Source organism: Lipotes vexillifer, unplaced genomic scaffold, assembly GCF_000442215.2.
Source record: "Lipotes vexillifer unplaced genomic scaffold, Lipotes_vexillifer_v1.1 scaffold1109, whole genome shotgun sequence".
Classification (NCBI taxonomy): Eukaryota; Metazoa; Chordata; class Mammalia; order Artiodactyla; family Lipotidae; genus Lipotes; species Lipotes vexillifer.
Window position 1 is genome coordinate 167965 of NW_006791562.1, and position 20564 is coordinate 188528.

General features: G+C 48.7%; 1 protein-coding gene across 3 annotated transcripts in view; it reads left to right on the plus strand.

The window, feature by feature from the left end:
* VSNL1 (visinin like 1) overlaps positions 1-19914 on the plus strand; it is a 104747-nt gene extending 84833 nt beyond the window's left edge. The window contains exons 3-4 of one of the 3 annotated variants that reach the window (XM_007464458.1): positions 13643-13858; positions 18641-19914. In XM_007464458.1, the coding sequence (XP_007464520.1) occupies positions 13643-13858; positions 18641-18838 (414 nt within the window). In that variant the 3' untranslated portion in view covers positions 18839-19914. The remainder of the gene's footprint in view (positions 1-13642; positions 13859-18640) is intronic. The other 2 variants (XM_007464457.1, XM_007464459.1) reach the window with 2 other exon arrangements.
* Positions 19915-20564: the final 650 nt, after the last annotated feature.

Consider the following 20564-nt stretch of genomic DNA (forward strand, 5'->3'; position numbering starts at 1 on the left):
CTCAGCAGCCGTGGCTCACGGGCCCAGCCGCTCTGCGGCATGTGGGATCTTCCTGGACCGGGGCACGAACCCGTGTCCCCTGCATTGGCAGGCGGACTCTCAACCACTGCGCCACCAGGGAAGCCCTGCATCTATCTTTGATTTGTTACATCTGCTTGAGGGCAGGGACCGGGTCTTGTATTTTACTCGTTGCCCCTCCTCACCCTCCCTCCCCCGCACACAGAGCTCAGCATAGACCCTGGCACTAACCTGGCTTCTGGGAGTATCTGTTGAATGAATACTTTGGCAGAAAACAGTTTTCGGGTTCGCCGTTTCTAATTAAGGGGAAATCTCGCTCTCCTTTTCCCATCCATATGACCAAGTGCATCGACTGCTCTGGGGATGATTCATACCCTCATGAATCACCGGCTAAAGCAGTAATGGGAATGACAAGTTTTAAGGCCAAATGGAGAGCCTTCTTTAGCATGGCTGACTTAAGACAACCTTCGGAACACATTTCAAGCCTTTTACTGGTCTTTGGGTAGATTTGCTGCTGTCTCCTCAGGCTTGAAAAAGACCTGCTGTGCTGAGTCACGTGTTCATCTGACACCTCCTGTGTGCCTGGCCCTGTACTAGGCACCAGGGATCACAGCGATGGGCAAAACCAGGCCATTCCCTGCCCCTATTTAGCTTATAATCCACAAGCAATGCCAGGAACATTTCTTCACAATGATGATAAATGTTACCAAGGGCGAGACTTGGTGATGTGCACGTGTGTAATGGGGGGTTCCGACCTCAGCTCAGAGAAGGCGTTCTGAACATGAAGATTGAAGCAAGGTCTAAAGAAGGAACAGGATTAACTGGGCTGGGGCAGAAAAGGAGCATTCCAGACAAAGAGAAAAACATGGCAAAGGTCCCACAGCTGTGGTAGAGAGGCCAGCAAGGTCCCAGGTAGTGAAAGAAGCCCGGAGGGCAGAGGAGTGGACCCGAAACTGGACACGGAGGCTTGGGGATAATTTTGTTTCTTGTCCTGAGAACAATTAGATGCTATTGGCAGTTATGGGAAGTGGACATGAGCCAACTTGGGTGTGAAAAGTTCCCTCTGGACTTGTGAGGCCTTGTGGGCGTGATGAGCCTAAAGCCAAAATCAGATACCAAATTAATCATCAAGGACACCCACTTGACCGGTAGCCCTGGGCATGTGTGCTGAGACGCCACCGCTAACCTCCGGCTCACCCAGGTGCCATCTGCGAGCATCAGGGGATGGGATGCATCTCGGCAGCCTTGAGGGGAAAACGGAGGGGAGGAAGCAGCCTCCGACCCCCAGGGGCCCAGCTCCTTGCAGCCTCAGAGGGCTTCCACATGTGCCGTCCCCACCGCATCTCACGGCAGTTCTATGTGATAGGTATCAAGTAGTATTGCCATGGTTTGTGGATGAGGAAACTGAGGCTCAGATGGGTTAACTGACTTAGTTAATATCACAGAATGAGACAGAACTTGCTTCACCTCTCACTTCTGCCTCTCGTGAGCCCGAGGTGGGTCCTGCTTTGTCTCAAGGACACCACACTCCTGCAGCCCTGGGGGGAAGACAGAGTATCAGCACCGAACTGAGCCATAGCCAAGGTCCAGGAGGCTGACTGCAATCCTCGGACTCGGGCTTGTGGCACTTCTCCCTCCACAGCGGCACCTGCCCCAGAGCTAGGGGCCCCACCCGCCTGGCCCAGCCTTTCCTGCTGCCTGGAGGTGAGGGGATGCTCCCTAGGAGGGGCAGGTGTTTGCCTCCTTTGTCCCTAATAGTGGATGCCTGCTCCCTGTGGGCCTGTTGTGAGCTGGCCCAGCCTTGATGACAAAGACTGAGGCTCCCGTGATCACAGTACAAAGCAGGAAGAACACGTGGGGAGAAAGAAGCAGAAGGATGGGTGCGACGGGCAGAGCCTTTCCAGATCCTGGTGCAGGAGGCGGATTGCAGCTCCATCTCGGTGCTGAAGGCCAGGCAGACTTGGCAGGTGCAGGAGAGGCAGTGTCTGCAGACCAAGCTGGGTTTGGTCCCAGGCCACCCACCCCACTTAGTGGTATGACCTTATGCCAGTTACGTAACGCAGAACGATGGCCCTCAAGTCCTAAACGTGTTGAAGGACCCTCTGAGGCAGCGCATGAAAAGGACCTGCCTAGGGCCTCGCTCCCTGATAGGCTCTCATGAACCGATAACAACAATTCTAGTAGCAGGGCCTGGAAAGGTGGGACTGAGCCAGGCTACCCAGAGGAGGCCTCTAGCTAATTCCAGCAGAGGTGAGGGGAGATGACCTTGGAAGCAGAGTAGTGATATTTCAGGGGTGCAATAGAGAAGGCTCCGTCACCGAGTCCAAGCTCATACTGCTCACTGCACCACAGGCCAAGTCATCGAGAGACGAATTGTTGAACAAGGAATAGTGACTTTATTCGGAAAGCCAGCAGACCGAGAAGATGCTGGACTAGTGTCCCAAAGAACCATTTTGCTCCGTTTGGATGCTTAGTTTCCTTTATAGAACAAAGAAGGGAAGGTGAGGAAGTAAAGTAAAAAAGGTGGTAAGTTGGTGCAAATATTTCCTGGTAGCAGCCAGACCAGGCTCCAGAGGGGATGCGTTAATTTCTTCTTTCCTGCATTCAGTCACAGGTGGGCCTGGTCAGGATGTTTCCTGTGAGCTTAAACAAAGGTATTTTAGCTTAATGCTCAGGCAAGGGAGGCAGGGTTCCTGGAGGTGGGCCATTCTGTTACTTTAAGCCATAGGCAACATCCCTTTAATGATTAACTTGAAACAAAAGCAATAAAATAGAAAGGTTAAAGTTAAAGAAACAGACCCAGTGTGGAGCCAGATTTGTTCTTCCCTACTACCACTCCACCCTTGGGGAGGGGATTCTGTTGGTGGGTTCCTAAGCCAGACAATATAGCCTTCTGACATTTGAGAACAAAGGAAAACAGAATTGACCTGAGTGAGGACATTGGAAAAGGGGCTGTGTCTTGTGAGGGATTGGATGGCAGACCTCTCCACGACAGTGAGCAGCAGAGAGGTCTGTCCTTTGATCCCATCATGAGCCCTATTTCAGGCAGACTAATGGGCAGAAACCTATTCTGAGGTCTGAGGGCTGCCCAGCATCAGCTGGGAGCTGGAGAGAGACCGTCCTCCTTGGCGGTCTTGCAGCCACTCCCTCCTGACGCCGCCACGTCAGCCGTCACAGTGGGGCAAGGCCATGCTTGTGAAAGCTCCCCCAACCTGAAGGTTGGGCAGAGAACTTCTAGGGGACCTGCATTCTCCATCAAACTGAGGCAGGCACCAGTGACACTGGGAGAGCAGAAGGATTCATGGGAAATGTTACAATGTTTTCTCGGAACTTAGTACAACTTCTAGAAGGATGAACTATACGCAGAAAGATGGTGCAGAGGGATGGAGTGGGGGATGGAAGCACAGTGTTTTGAGGCCATTTCTTAATGCAGCCACCTGTGCTGCACTGCGGGTGGAGGGCCTGGGGGTACAGACGCATATTCAGCATGAGTTGTCTGGGGTCATTCACCATTTCGTAAAGAAACAAACCTTTTAATATTCAAACTGGGTAGATTATTGAAAAGATGGAAACGTGGGGCTTTGGCTCACTATCTGTAAGGAAAAGCTCTGCTGTGGCTTTGGAACAGGCAGGTTAATTTGTGAAAATTCTCGTATTGCCTCCCTGGGGAGAGACACAAGTACACGAGCATTTCCTGGGGTTTCCCTCTCCTGCACATTTGTCAGTTCCGAGTAAGGATGTGGAATACAGGGGGATACAGTGTAGGTTTGTGTAATCCCAGAAAGTTTCAGACTCTGAGACCTTTCCTAAACTATGATGAACAGCAATGAATTATCAGTCGCCTGAATATTAGGTGGGGGAAGGGGACCACACACACTAAATTTTTGTTAAGTTTCAAACTCATAAGATCATCTCCATTACTCTTGTCTGTGGCTCTATACACTTGTATCGTAGTGTAATTTTATACTTATGTAGTTGATTGATTAGTGTCTATTTCCCCCACTATCCTTAACATTCTTTGCATTTTTTCTATTTTATTCAGCACCTAACACAGTGCTTGACACATGGTAACTGCTCAATAAAACTTTGTTGAGTTAAAAGAATGAATGAATCAGGAAAAATATCCCTCAGTGGCATTTTAGTAATTTCCATGTAGTACATCACCCCGCCAGGAGGTGGCCATAAATACACACAGCCAAGGATTTCAAGCATTAGAGGCGATGGAAGCTAAGAATTACATAATGCAGCAAATTTGTTTGTTTCATCAGACGTGAACTTAGGTTTATTTCCTCAGCTAATACTTGATTAATAGAAACAGAAAGATGTAGCAGAAATGACCACACAGATCTGCGTTCAAATCCTGCCTCTCCCATAGCCAGCCAGGCACCGTGAGCAAAAGCCTTGACCTTTCAAGCTTGTTTCCTTGTCCACAACAAGGAACTTACGATGGCAAGTTTTGTTATAAGGATTCAATGAAATAGCACACATTAGAAGTATTAGAAGTGAGTTCATTCCAGTGCTGCCTGGAAATCATGGAAGTATTCCAACAAATGATGAGGCCGACGAAAGTTTTTCACTTTCTACCTTCTGTTCTGTATTCAGTGGCCCGGGACCTCCACCAATACCAAAATCTCAGTTGCTCAAATCCCTTATATAAAGTGGCCTAGTACAGTCAGCCCTCCATAGCTACGGGTTCCACATCTGTGGATTCAGCCAACCACGGATCAAGTTTCAAATTTCAATCTGCAATGGGTTGAATCCACAGATGTGGATACACTGAGCCAACCCTGGAGAGCGTGAACAGTTCTTACCACTCCTCTGCGAAACGGCGACAGGTTGCCACGGTGGGAGGAGAATTTAAGAGTTTGCTGGACCTTTTCTGAGTCCACGTTTCCTCGGCCATGAAATGGAGCGGCGGGTAACTGCTTGGCAGGAATATTGTGAAGGCCAACGACATAGCATAGATCATACTAGTCAATACAGAAGCCCCCTTGCCACGATTCGTTATTGAAAGTATGAATAGTATGTAGGGACTTCCTTGTGGTCCAGTGGTTAAGACTCTGTGCTTCCACTGCAGGGGGTGCAGGTTCGATCCCTGGCTGGGGAACTAAGATTCTGCATGCTGTGCAGTGCGGCCAAAAATAAGTAAATTAATTAATTAGTTTTTTTTTTTAAAAAAAAGAAAGTGATACGTAAGTTAAATGACATTAAAATATTCAGTTCTTCAGGCACTCTAGTAATATTTCTGGGGTTGCTTCCCCACTGTCCTCAATGCTGTGTCTTTTTTTCTATTTTATTCCCAGCACCTGACACAGTGGTTGACACATATGGGCAGTGGCTGTCATTTTGGACAGCGTGGCTCTTAGAATATTGCCATCATCGCGAGAAGTTCTGTTGAACAGAGCTGGCTAGGTTATAATAAATGTCCACTTGGCGGTAACAGTTTTTAGCAGCAGTGTTTGGTCGCCTGGTTACCTTCCAGCTGACACGGACAAGGTAGTAGGCAGCACCTGCTGTTTGCAGGACCTGTGCTGTGTGTAGTGAATACAACGTGAGCAAATAGGTTTGTGTTCTGGGGATTCACAGTTCAATAATAGATACTAAATAAATAATCCCTTAAATAAATAGGTATGACAGATGGTGTTAAACGTCTGTCCTAAAAACCTGCTTCTCTGTTACTAAGTAAAAGAAAGGGCAACCAAACCATCCCCTTGGGTTGCCTTGAGGATTTTAGGAGATGCTGAAGGTGTAACTGATCACAAGACTATGCAGTATTTCCTTAGGAAGGACTGTTGCCGAGTCCAAGCTCATACTGCTCGCCACACAACAGGCCAACAAATCTAGAGATGAGTTGTTAAGGCAAGGAATAGTGACTTAATTTGGAAAGCCAGCAGATGGAGAACATGGTGGACTGGCATCCCAAAGAACCATCTTCCCCAAGTTAGAACTCAGCCTTCTTTTATACTAAAAGGGGAGGGGTGTGGTTGATTGTCTTGGTGTCAGAATCCTTTGTTTTTGCAGCTGTCCAGGTAGGTCAGGTCTGGTCGTGATGTTCCTGAAAACTTCCAAGAAGACAAATGTTATTCTCTGTTCTGCAACTTTTTATCTTTATATGAATGGAAAAGTGTTATACCCTTAAAGGTCAGAGCCTTGAGAAGGGGCTGTTCTGTATATTTCAGGCTATAGGCAACATTCTTAACTGTTAGCAAAAGCAATAGAATACAAAAGTTAAAGTAAAAGAAACAGATCCAGTATGGAGTCAGATTTGTTCTTCCCTATTACAGGACAGCCTCATAAAGAAATTAGTTCACTCCTTCATTCACTAAGTAATTATCGAGTACCTGCTATGTGTGGATTAGGCAGGGAACAAAATAGCATAGCAGCCAAGGCTCTCTGTTCTCATGGAGTTTACATTTCTCATGGAGGAAGAAAGACAATGAATAAGTAATTAAAATATGTTGTATGGTAGTCAGCTTTTCGGAGAAAAATAAAGCAGTGAAGGGGGATAGAGAATTCTGGGGATGGGAGAGTTGACACTGTAATGAGGACTTTTAAACTATGTTTCATTACCATTCAGCTGTAGTGAAAACCCTTCTCTTCCCTCACAGGAGCAAGAATGCGTTTAGTTAACACAGCATTCCCATTTCACAGATGAAAGTGAGCTGCTAAAAGAAGTGACACAACAACAAGTACAAAGACACAATGACAAACACAAGACCACAGACCCTGTACTCATCGGGAATTTCTGGAGCTTCTCCCTGAGAGGCTCCAGGCAAAGAGCTGTGGGGCAGCAGAGATGAACCAACTGCCTCTGTTCACACAGAACTCACAGGCCAGGAGGGACACAGGCAGGACCAGAACTTACTATGGTCTAAGGCAGAGGGTTTGGAAACATTCATCTAGAAATAAGTGATACACAAACCAAGCAGAGGGAGAGATTCCGTCCAGCCACGAAGGTTGCATGGAGTTGGAGCATTTGAGCTGGACGTAAAGTAAAGGTGGGATTTCTTGATGGGCCAAGGTGAGACGGGTGAGAGAGGGAAGGCTTATGAAGTATGACAGCAAAGAGCAGGTTTGGTGACACCTAGGAAGATAGCTGCGGCTCAGGGGCATAAGGCAGAGGAACAGAACAAGAGAGACATGCCTGCAGGTTGGGGCAATCGCTAAGCGCCACACATACAGCAGGGTGAGAAGTTTGAATTCAGCGTCTGCCAAAAGAGCCTCCAAGGGCTGAGGTCAAAAGCAGAGGGGAGCGGGACATGCAATGTTTAAGGCACGTATCATCGGGTCAGGTATGGAAGCCCTTGAATGGCAAGCAAAGGAGCTTGCACTTAATTCCACTGAGTGTTCATGTGAAGAGAAATGACACAATCAGAGCCACACTGCAGGAAGTTCAGTGTGGCCTGGGTATCGGACCCGGAGACCAGAGGCGGGAGGAGTTGGGAGACTGTGGTCAGAATCAACGGGGGGCGTGCGGGCTCTGGCCGAGGCAGAAGGGAGAGCAGGGCTTACCTCTGTGGATCTTCCCACTGGAAAGTGGGCGGGAAGAGGGGATGTGGAGAGAAGCAGAGCCGCTGGGCCCTTGCTGCAGGGGACTCACTGAATGAGAGACGAAGGAGGCGGTCCATGGGAACTCTGAGGCCAGATCCTCAGCGGGGCCAGAGTGGGCGCAGGGAGCTTGCCCGTGACCCAGCTCTGCAGGCAGACGACCCCCACCATCAGGCTGTGCCCCCCTGACTGGGTTCTGCTGAGAGTCTGAGTGGAGGGTCCTGGAAACCTCTCCCTCCACCCCCTCCAGGAAGAAGAGGCAGGGGTGCAGCCCTGCTTTGCCCCAGCTCCCCACGACTGATGGCAGGTACAGCTGGCAGCCCTCATTTCCAGGCATCCTGGGGAGGGGGAGTCAACAGGAAAGAAGCATGTGCAGCCCAGAGGAATTATCTCAGAAACTTCCAGAAGTCAGTCCAGGGAATGCCATGGGACAAGGGCACCCTTGTCCTGCTTGTCAGCCAGCAGGAGGGAGCCGGCATGCACACCAGCCCTCTGCCACGCCAGACCTCCCCTGCAAATCTGCTGAGAAGCCCTGTCCCTAGAGCCCAACTAGAAAGCCTTGTTCCACTTCCTCTCTCGGGATGGGGCAGGAGGGCTGTGGGTTCCTTGTTCTCTACCAGTCTTGGCCCGAATGTGGGCTTGAACACGGCAGAACCAGGAGACCTCACGGGGTTGGCCTTTTCTCAACTTCTTTGTCCTCGTTTCCAAGGTTCTCATCTTCGGAGGAACCTCCCACTGCAGGCTTTGCCGGTTTCTGCAAGCAAAGGCTCCTTCACTTGGTTGACAAAGATTGTGCAGAGAACACGGAGCTGAGCGAAGCAAGGAATGTGAGGTCCAGCAGAGGAAAGCCGCACATACAAAGATAACTCGGATGCAAGGAGAGAGGTGTTGACATCAGGCTGCGTTTGCAGAGAAGGGCCGCACAGGAGGTGGCATCCGGGCTTCACTTCAGATCATGGGGAGGAGATAGAACTGAGCAGCATCCGACAGGCAAAGGGCACCGTGTGGGCAAAGACAAGAGACAGGAAAGCACAGGGCACTTATGATCCGCGGGTAATTCCATCTGCCTTCCACAAACAGGTGATCCTGCCCCAGTTAGAAACAGGGCAGGGGGACTCCCCTGGTGGTCCAGTGGTTAAGAATCCGCCTTCCAATGCAGGGGATGCCGGTTCGAACCCTGGTCGGGGAACTAAGATCCCACGTGCTGTGGGGCAACTAAGCCACAACTAGAGAGCCCACATGCTGCAATGAAAGTTCCCGCATGCCGCAATGAAGATCGCACATGCTGCAATGAAAGATCCCTCGTGCTGCAATGGAGATCCCGCGTGCCACAACTAAGACCTGACACAGCCAAAGAAATAAATAAATATTAAAAAAAAAAGAAAAGAAAGAAAATGCCTATACTTAGGCAAAATTTAGAAAAGGAAAAAAAAAGAAACAGGACAGGCCCCTAAAATTCACCTGTGAGTTGGTTTTCAGCACCAGGGTGACATTTTCCTACAGACATCATGCTACACCTTGTAGCTGGGTCCTGGTCCCACCCGAGGCCAGCCGCCTCTAGAATCCGTTCCCTCAGAGCGTAACCAGAGCACAGGATTGTGTCTGTGGTAGGACGGGGACACATCACTGTGTGGCCTCGGGGTCAGGGTCTCATCAGCAGGGCCAGAATTCACCAGGGACAGAGGGTCTACTTTCTGGCCCCACCTTCTGCTATTAGGCTCTGAGCCCCCCAAGTGTCAGAGCAAAAGAGCTGTGGGCTGCACAGGGGCAAGGACAGGACCTGAGAAAGCAGGCTGTAGGGAGACCTGGGAAGACTGCCTCCAAGGCACTGGCCCAGCCACCCCTCACCCCCAGCCAGGGAGCCTGGGGGACTGGCCAGCTCACTGACACCCCAGAATTAAGCCTAGGGCTCTGCTGGCCAGAACCTGGAGCAGACGCTGCTCCACTCCCAAACCCTGCCCTTCAGAGAGGAGCCTTCTCTTGGACACCCTCAGGCGGACAGGCTGCCCCACAGGTGCCAAACCCCAAAGGATTTCTCCAGGAACCATACCACACAGCTTCTGGGGTCAGAAGCGTTCCTGGCTTGGGGCCTGGATTCACATCAGTGGGCATTAATTGACCATTTGCAGCTGCTTCCCAGATGAAGATTTCTTTTCCTTTTAATGGAAATATAGGATACACTTGATATAACATTTTTGACCAAAAGTAGAAAAACTCTGTGTGCGTGTATACATAGGCATAAAAGAGAGGCTTGAAATTTACTGAAGATTAGCTATGTTAGATTATCTAATACAGTTTCTGAAAATTTTCATAACTAAATTTATTTTCTTTCAAACAAGTTGCTATGGGCTGAATGTGTGTCCCCAAAATCCATTATGTTGAAACTTAATACCCAAAATGATGGTATTAGGAGGTAGGGCCTTTGGGAGGTGCTTAGATCATGAGGGTGGAGCCCTCATGAATGAGATTAGTGCCCTTATAAAAGAAACCCCACAGAGTGCCCTTGCCCCTTCCACCATGTGAGGACACAGCAAGAGGTCAACAGTCTGCAATGAAGAAGAGGGCCCTCACCAGTACCCGACCGTGCTGGCACCCTGATCTTGGACTTCTAGCCTCCAGAACTATAAGAAATAAATGTCTGTTGTTTATTAGCTATCCAGTCTGTGATAGTTTTTTGTTTTTTGTTTTTTGTGTTTTTCTTGCGGTACGCGGGCGTCTCACTGTTGTGGCCTCTCCCGTTGCGGAGCACAGGCTCCGGACGCGCAGGCTCAGCGGCCATGGCTCACGGGCCCAGCCTCTCCGTGGCATGTGGGATCTTCCTGGACCGGGGCACGAACCCGTGTCCCCTGTATCGGCAGGCGGAGTCTCAATCACTGCGCCACCAGGGAAGCCCTGTGATAGTTTTTTATAGCAGCCTGAACTACAAAGATGTACGTGAAATATATATAATTATATATATTAAAATTTTTCAACCTCACCATTCTTTTTTTCTATTGTATTAAAAGGTTTAGATTATTAAGACCACCAAAACTTATTTCCACACCAATATTTAATGCAGGAGCTGAAGCAAAATACATTGAATTTTAAAAAGAAAACAAAACACCCCGCAAGCAACAATACCCCCCAAATTCTTGTACTTCTCAGGCACTATTTTCCTCCAAGAGAAGTGAATATGAGGAGTTCAAGACCCTGATTTCTTCCTACAGAGACTGAAGGGAGTATGGCTTCATTCTTCTGTGATGATCCGTCCAGAGTTGAATTATTTCATCAAAAGAAGGATCATTCCCCTGATTAGAAAAACTTGAAGTACTCGGAACATGATAGGATGAATTTTCTAAAGGAAATAACCCCTCCAGGTATCTGAGGGCTCTTGATCACACACTCAGTTCTTCCAAAGTAAACATGTTGGCTATAAAAGTCAGTAAATAGACCTTCGGCAAGGCACATGTAACTTTTATAGCTCAAAATTTACAATCGATTTTTTTCTCAAGGCCTTCCTGATCTAAATTAATTTTTAATATACTGACCTAAGGTGCCCAGTTATTTTTAGATAAAACTGTCAGATAGCCCTTAACTTAAAAGTCTGCTGTGAGGTATGAGATGGGTAAAGGATTACATCGCCAGACACCTACATGGATGGAGAAAAATTATACCCAGTGGCCTCATGTCATTGCGTGTAGAAAGGCTGATGGATAAACATCCCTAAGGAGACTTGGGAATCCACCAGGGGGCTCACTCTGCTCTGTTCTTGGGCTATTTCACAGGTACCCGCTCCGCCCAAGACCACTGAACGTGAAGCAGGTGACACAACAGCAAACAGCACACCCCTAGAGAGAGATGAAGACCACTCATGCACAGGGCACATATGATATTGAGAGAGAATAAGAAATACTTATTTGGTCTTACTCCCCGGTTCCTGACACAAAAGCTTCTAAGACTCTTGGAATCTCTGGAGTGATAACAGTGTCTTTTGTATGTTAATGAGATAACTGGTGGCTGGGGGACCCCTAGCTTCAGGACTGGGGCAGGGTTGGGAGGGGGGCTGGTCCCAGAAAGACGACGGCAGATTAGAGAATTGGAACTTTGAGCTCCAACCCCGACCTCCGGGGAGAAGGGGTCTGGAGGTTGAGTTCAATCACCAATGGCCAATGATTTAATCAATTATGCCTACATAATGGAACTGCAATAAAACCCCTCAAATTACGGGGCTGGGGGACGCATCCAAGGGCTGGGAGGGCGGTGCAACCAGAGAGGGCACGGAAGCTCCACACACCCCCATGCCCACACCTTGCTCTATGCATCTCCTCCGTTGGGTTGTAACCTTATAACAAACTGGTAGTAGTAAATAAAGTGCCTTCCAGAATTTAGTAGTAAATAAGGAGTCGTTCTAGCCAATCATCCAACCTGAGGAGGGGCTGTGGGAATCCTCCAACTTCGTAGCAGGCCTCTCAGAGGAACAGGTGGCAACCTGGGACTTGTGACTGGTGTTGAAGGGGGGCGCAGTCTTGTGGGACTGAACCCTTACCCTCTGGGGTCTGCTGTAACTCCAGGCAGTTTGGGTCAGAATTGAATTGAACTGTAGGACACCCAGCTGGTGTCCGGCCAGTTGGAAAATTGGTTGTTGTGAGGGGAAAAAAATAAAACAAACCTAAAAAACCCACACACATTTGGCGTCCTAAGAGTTACGAGGAAAGGACAGCTCAGAGTACGTGAAGCTCGTAGTCATAGAATAAATTCTTTGATTAGAAGAGACTGTCAGATTTTTACTTTCTGAGATTAAGAAAATGATTCGTGCAGTTTCAAGCCACTAAGTTCTGGGGTGGTTTCTCCCACAGCAACAGCAGCCAGAACAGATCCTGGCATCTGGAAGTGGGAGCGACTGAAGTACAGGCCGAAGTCAGCTCCTCCCCGGAACACTTGCCTTGTGCTTGGCCCACCTGTGTTGGCTCCCGACATGAAATGTTTATTTTGCTTCTGGAGGGAAATTTTCTATTGTCCGGTGTGCTTCTCAATGTAGGAGGAGTGGGCAGCCGAGCTCAGCAAGCCCCAGGTCAGGATGTACAGCGAGAACGAGGACACAGCCCAGAGTGGGCACGATGCCGGCCGTCTGTGTGTGGCCAGCCAGGCCCGCTTAGCAAGTGGCAACACCTACGCAGGAACAGAAGCACCAGTGGCATCCTCAGGAATCCGCTTTGGATTTTGTATTTGCGGGATTTATTCGTCCAGAAACAATACACACCTTCTCTGCTTTAAAACACCATGTGGTGTGCTTTGGTTTGGTTTTGGGGATGGGGTGAGGGGTATTCGCTGGTTTCCTGCACTCCACCTGGAGAATGTCCTTTAGCTTTGCTGGGGCAGAAGGTCAGGTATCAGACCGGGATCCCTGCTGTGTGTCACCGGCCCAGGCCCGCGGCCGGGGCCACGGCCTTGGGCTCTGTGTCCTCACCACCTGTGGGGTCTGTCCCCCCTCCCCTTCCTGTGCCCATCCTCGGTCTCCTACAGTTCCCCATCGGCTCTGAGAAGTCACCTCTTTATGCCTCTCAGAAATAAGCCCAGTCATGTTCTATTTTTAGGGGCTCTTAAATGATCTGCCAAAAAAGAAAAGTGCCCGTAAGAAGTCAAACCCTGGACCCTCACCCAGGGAGACCGTTGAGGGCTGGGGACGGGGGAGCCGCTGGCCGCAGGTCAGGGTCATGTCGCTCGGGCCCCGCCCACGGTGGACCTGGATTGTCACACCCAGAGGCACGTGGAAATCCAGGTAGCACCACCCCGTGCGGGAGAGAAGTCGGCTCCGAAGCCGCAGATGTGGAATCCTAGCGGCCCCAATCCAGGCCCCGCCAACCCAGAAGTGTCCGCAGCCTCACCCACAGGAGAGAGCGAGGGGCCTGGGAGAGAGGACACCCGGGCAGATGGCCTCCCTGGGCCAGCCCTTGGCTTTGCGCGCTGGGCCAAACCCTGTCTGGGCGGCTGGGGGAGCCTGGGCTGTGAGCAGAAAGCAAGCGAGCGGTGGTCTTTGACTCGGGGGCCTGTGATTCGTCCCCTCCCGACACCTGACCTTGTGTGTTTTGCTCTGTAGTTCTTCCCATATGGAGACGCCTCCAAGTTCGCCCAGCACGCCTTCCGAACCTTCGACAAGAACGGGGATGGCACCATCGATTTCCGAGAGTTCATCTGCGCCCTGTCCATCACCTCCAGGGGCAGCTTTGAGCAGAAGCTGAACTGGGCCTTCAACATGTACGACCTGGATGGTGACGGCAAGATTACCCGCGTGGAGATGCTGGAGATCATTGAGGTGAGGCAGCGGCCCCTGGGGTGTGGTCAGGACCGGGGCTGCTGTGGGCACGGCAGGCAGACTCCTGGGAAAAGGCTCCCTGGGGCACAGCCCTACGGCAGCTCCCTTCCACCCCCCAGCCAGGAGCCCTGCCAGGCCTTGACTTCTCCGTCCCTGTTCCCTTGCTCCGTCGAGGCGCTGGGAAATGTCACAGGTCCAAGCTGCTGGGTCCTGGCTGTCAATCGCCATTTCAACCAGCCATGCTCACAGTGTGACATCTCCCATAAACGTAAGCCTAGTGGGTGCAAAGGATGGTATCAGGACTCAGTTTCTCCAGCCCTTGTGTTAGCTCTGCCCTTCTGGACGCCGCCCTCTGACTCAGACCAGCTCCCTCCACTGCCCATTCCTCCAACGGCACAAGAACCTGCCCACGGCCCCCAGGTTCCCATCATTCCATGGGAACAGGCATCTTTCTCAGTTGCCTGTGCAGACATCCCAGGACCCCCCCTGCCCACTGCTCTGACCTTAATCTTCCACACTCCTCCCTACACACCGTGCTCGAGATGCCTGGGCTTTCCTGGTTTTCCCAGAACACAGCCTCACGTGAGGGCCTTGATGTCCTCTCTCTCTGCCCAGGGCCGTTCCCCGGGCCCCTCACTACACTCAGGGCTGTGCCCTCATCTCACCTCCCAGCAGGCCTTCCTCCCTGCGTTCCCCTCCCCAAAGAGTGCCCATGCCCCACCCCAGGGCCATCTAACCTCTTACCAACATGATTTTTTGTCACAGCGTTTATCACTGCCCCAAATAACCTCATATGGTAGAACACAAGCACTGTAAAGAGAGGACTCTGCTCACTCACTGCTGTATCCCTAGAACCTAGAACAGTCCTGGAGCCTGGTGGGCACTCAATTACTGATGAATGAATCAGTGCCTTTTCACTGACTGACTGTCTTAGCATGTGTGTCCACCTGTGTGACCCAAGGGGGGAAATGGACCACTTGCCGCAGGCCAGAGCCAAGTGTCCCATCCTGGAGCTGGGGTGAGGCCCCGTCCAGACCACAGAGCTGAGATTCAGGGAGGGTGGATCCCCAAATGAAAACTGGGGGCTGATGGGAAGAAACAGTAGCCAAAACCCAAGTGACCAAATCCCCAGATGCCCACCATGCTACACTCACACTCCTCCCCTGGGGTGGCTCCCCAGCACAGTTCGCTCCTGCTGTGGCCTCTGGAGCCCTGCCTTCCACTTACCCACCCTCCCTTGGCATCTTTCGTCCCTTTTCTCCCTTTGGTACCCACTTACCTTCCCAAGTAAACTGGAAAACCCAACAGCAGCAAGGGTCAGGCCTGGCGTTGCTGCTTTCCTGACTATAGGGCTTTGAGGGCACCAGAGCCTCAGTGTCCTCGTGAAAAAATAAAGGTAATAAAACCTACCCCCCAAGTCTGTGGTAACGATTAAGCACATGGCACACTTCCTCTCATGTAGGAAATGCTCAGTAACCGGCAGTTAGCTCTCGAGGCTCTGTCTCCCTTGGAAATACCATTCGCCTCAACTCTCAGCTTCTTTCCTTCTAATCAGCCGTGTCACCTTCATGTTCCCTCTGCATGTGGCTCCCCTTCTCCATCTCCGGTATTTTCATCAACTTCTGGCCCTTTGCACCTGCACCCTGGCACCCTTTCTGGCCTCTAGCTTCCTTTTTGCTGAGCTACCTTTCCAGAACCAATGTATCAATAACTGTTACAGTCTTTACAGCATCTCTGCTTCAGGAGCTGTTACAGTGTTTACAGTCTTTACAGCATCTCTGCTTCAGGAGCTGCTCATTCATTTGATCAAAAGGCTTTACAGAGCAGGTCCTCTGTGCCAGGCACAGACAGCTGGTCCAGCCAACGTCTGTTTGCCTGCATGTCTTCTCAGGCCTCACCATCCATCCGGGGCCCCTCACTCTTGCACACGCACAGCTGGCCACTTTTGCTTCTACCATGCTTTTCCCCTGGAATGTCCTTCAGGGCTCTGGGCCCATCCAAATCCTCTCACACTTCAAGGTCTAGGTTATCTTGCCATGTCCAAGAAGGCTTCTTGGCCCACTTCAGCCCAGAGTTGCCCACCACCCTCTAGGCTCCTGTAGCCTGTAGTCAGCTTTTCTGCAGGTGCCAACCTCCTGCAAGGTGGAGGGGAGACAGACGTGAAGAGGCACAAGTGCCCACCCTGGAGGAGCTCACTGACCCAAGGATCTGTGTCCACACAAGTGATCAGGCAATGACAGCAGAGTGATCAGGCAATGACAGCAGAGTGAGGCAGGTGCTGTGATGGGGGAGGGTCAGTGCGAGGAGAGCCCAGCAAGGGCCACGTAACCCCAATGAAGGACAGTGCATCTGCCCTGCAGTGTTGGGCACAGGCCTAATGGGTCCACAAGTTTTGGTTGAATAAGAGAGTACCTGAGACGGTTATTTCTTCCTGGGAAAGCACCTGTGGTAACACATCCTTTTTTTTCAGAGTAGACAGTGCTACATATTTCATTGCATGCCGGAGTACCCCATGAAGCATATGAGCCTACAGGGATTCCTTACATTTGTCAGGGAACACGTTCACATTTAGTTCTGAGCCTGACATGCCCTTGGCCTAGGTTGGTGTGAAGTGTGAGTCTGCATCTGGAACATCATTTCCTGGTTGTCATGTTCATGATCCCAATTGCAGGGCTGCATCTTGGATACAATTAATGAGAACTGGCCATGTTCAGAGTTGTTAGATGTGGTCCAGGGTGGACTTTTTGGATTTACATTTCTTTTTGCCGTGTCTTCATCAATGGTGCATTTGTCTTGCTAACAGCCTTTCTACCCATTGCTCCTTTAAGCCCTTTTCTTTTCACCCTTCAGAGGACAGAGTGAGAGTAGCAGCTTGCATGCGGATGACCCATCTGTCTCTTTTTTAAAGTCCAGGCATGTCTGCTTTTCCCTCACATACCACTCAGACTTCTAGGTTAATCAGGACCCCCTCTACCAATTGTCCCTCAAATGAAATTTCAATACTCTGATTCTTTTTTCTTTTTTTGGTTGCACCATGCTGCATGAGGGATCTTAGTTCCCCAACCAGGGATCAAACCTGTGCCCCCTGCACTGGGAGCACAGAATCTTAACCATTGGCCCACCAGGGAAGTCCTAATAGTCTGCTTCTTTTAAACTCAAATTTTCTACCGTAAATCAACACACTCTAATTACAAAAATGAGCAAACAAAATATATTTTATCTCAATAGACATCTTACTTGTTCAATGAAACTCTTGTTACGGTTTACTCTTTCTAATTGGCATTCTTTAAAACTTTATTGAGTTATAATTAACAGGCCATAACTTCACCCATTTTAGCTTTACAATTCAATGATTTTTAGTAAACTTACCTAAGTATGCAGCCATCACCGTAATCCAACTTTAGAACATTTTAATTCTCTCAATAAGGTCCCTCATGCCTGTTGGTACCCCCAGACTCTGGAAACTACCCTTCTATTTTGTCTCTATTGATTTGTCTTTCCAGACATTTCATATAAATGGAATTGTACAATATATGTTTGGCCTTTTATATCTGGCTTTTTTTTTTTTTGAGGTTTATCTATGTTATAGCATGTATCAGTATTTCATTCCTTTTTGTTGCTAAAATAGTATTCAGTTTTACAGATATGTCATATTTTGTTTATCTGTTTACCAGTTGATGAGCATTTGTGCTGTTTTCACTTTGGGGCCATTATTTAAAAAGCTGCTATGAATATTCCCCTGCAAGTCTTTGTGTAGATGAGCATTTATTTTTTTAAGGCACTTTCCTAAGAAAGAAACTCTTTTCTACATTTAATTCCCATTTTGAGAATTAATTGTGCACAATTAATTGAACTGGACGATGGAATCTTCCTACTCTGTTCTTTGACTTATGAACAGAGTCCCTGATTCACAGATCCCCCTAAACTAACTTCTTTCAGGGCTAAATTTTACTGGTCCACCTTGCTTGCTTTCTAAAAGATTGTAAATTCGGGGCTTCCCTGGTGGTGCAGTGGTTGAGAGTCCGCCTGCCGATGCAGGGGCCACGGGTTCGTGCCCCGGTCCGGGAAGATCCCACATGCCGCGGAGCAGCCGGGCCCGTGAGCCACGGCCGCTGAGCCTGCGCGTCCGGAGCCTGTGCTCCACAAGGGGAGAGGCCACAACAGTGAGAGGCCCGCATACCACACACACACAAAAAAGATTGTAAATTGGGACCACACTTCATCTTTTCCTAAATCTCCAAGGAGTAGAGCTTGTTGCCTGTCATCTGACCTCAAACTCAGAATGTTTAAAACTGAGCTCGGGGCTTCCCTGGTGGCGCAGTGGTTGAGAGTCCGCCTGCCGATGCAGGGGACACGGGTTGGTGCCCCGGTCCGGGAGGATCCCACGTGCCGCGGAGCGGCTGGGCCCGTGAGCCACGGCCGCTGAGCCTGCGCGTCCGGAGCCTGTGCTCCGCAACGGGAGAGGCCACAACAGTGCGAGGCCCACGTACCGCAAAAAACAAACAAAAAACAAACAAAAAAAACTGAGCTCATCATTTTCCTTCCTGAACCTGTGCCTAATCCATTATTCTTGATCTCACCACTACCCTTCGTAATCACTTCCTCCAGTCAGAAACCTGGGAATCACATGAAATTCTTCTCTATCCAATTGGTCATGAGACTCACACAGGTTTGATTACACCACTATCTTACTTAAAACCATTTAAGGAGTCCTCTGAAGTAAATTTAGATTCTTTACCCTATCATAGGAGAACTTTATGGTCTGTTTCCTGTTTTCCCAAGGCTATCTACAAAATGGTGGGCACCGTGATCATGATGAAAATGAATGAGGATGGCCTCACGCCTGAGCAGCGAGTAGACAAGATTTTCAGCAAGATGGATAAGAACAAAGACGACCAGATTACACTGGATGAATTCAAAGAAGCTGCAAAGAGCGACCCTTCCATCGTATTACTTCTGCAGTGCGACATTCAGAAATGAGCAGAGATACAACACTATGGACTTCACAAAAGTCTCAATGTTCCGTTCAGTCTGCAGCTATTGACACACACACACACACACACACACACACACACACACACACACAAAAATGTTGCTTGGACTACCTATAAATGGACTTGCTTCTTGTGTTTGAAACACTTGTGTGCATGAGAATGTCATTTGCTAATGAATTTTAAAAGCATATATTATAAAACAAACAACCTGCCACAATGTGATATGTGTGATATCATTTCATTAAAAAAAAAAAAAAAAAACCTTCCTCCTCCAAAGCCTGGGCAGAAATGTGCTGCAAAGAGTTGTATGATTTCTTGTTCATGTTTTGCTAATGCTCGTGTCTCCTTGATTACATAATGTTAGTAGCACTGAAACCCTCACGGTAATGTAACTGAATTATAAGCTGTGTCACCATTCTCCTGTAAAATAGTACTGGACACACAGAGGGGCCCTTGACTCCTCTGTGTGGTCCACACACAAGAGCTTGTATTATCAGTGAATATAAATGTACGAAATTTGCATGCCTTTTAGGTTTGCCTTAATTCTTACCTCATTTGCATCCTATCAATCTGGAAAGAGCTGTGTTGGAATTAATGCAGTATAAAACTTAAAAACACTGCTAAATGACTCATTAATTAAATATATCTATCTCTATATACATATACTCAAAGATATTATTTATTGAAAGTAAAAAAAAGATGTATGTGTATTGATTTTGCTTGAATTTTCAAAGGCTTCCAAAGAGGTGGCAATAGATGTCCCAAATAAATTTATAACATTTGACTTTTTCCCTCAGTTCTTATCTCAGGATTTTAAATTTGAAACAGATGTTCATAACTGTCAAGGGTCAACAGCAACAACTTACTAAATTTACCTTTGAACACACAACTTGGGAATTCAAAGACTTAGTGACAACCAAAGGGAAAAAAGCAACTTCCCAATGCTTCATCCTGGCCCTCAAAGGAGGGACAATTAATATGGCGTGTAAATTTTAAATAAAACATAAAACTTGCTCATTCTCAAAAAATGCTCACTATATGACAATAAATGTTTTCTCAGTGTGACTGTGGTGCTAACCACGCACTGTGTTTTACACAACTATGTGGAGGACACATTTAGCTGACTGAGAAGCGTCCTCCAAAAAGCTGTCTTTCCAAATCAAAAGTGTACTCGTTTTAACGGTGGAACAAAATCCTGACCCTTTTAAGCTTGAGGAAGGAAGACAGAGAGATCCCATCAAAAACTCTAAAGGCGGCCCTGCATTTTCAGAACAAGCCTGAACGAGACCACTTCTTTCTACAGTGCTGGCCAGTAGAACTTTCTAGGATGATGGAAACATCTGTACCTACACTGGCTACATGTGACCTTTGAGCACTTCCAGTTCAGCTAGTGTGACTGAGGGACTGCATTTTTCATTTTATCAATTAATTTAAATTTAATTTGCCATGTGTAGCCAGTAGTTATTGTATCAGACAGTACAGTGCTAAATTATTCACTTTTTATGGAGCGCCTTTTTTTCTAAATACTCCTCCTTTGTCTGTCTTTGGAGCATTAAATGAGACCACAGACCAGGGCCTGATGATTCCATTCATCCATTCAGCAAGAAACTGGGAGCCAGCAAACCTCCCCACAAACATTCAGGGCATCGACAGTACCCGAAACCCCGACAGAAACAAACTTCCGCCCGCAGAGAGAACAGTCCCAAGTGCCA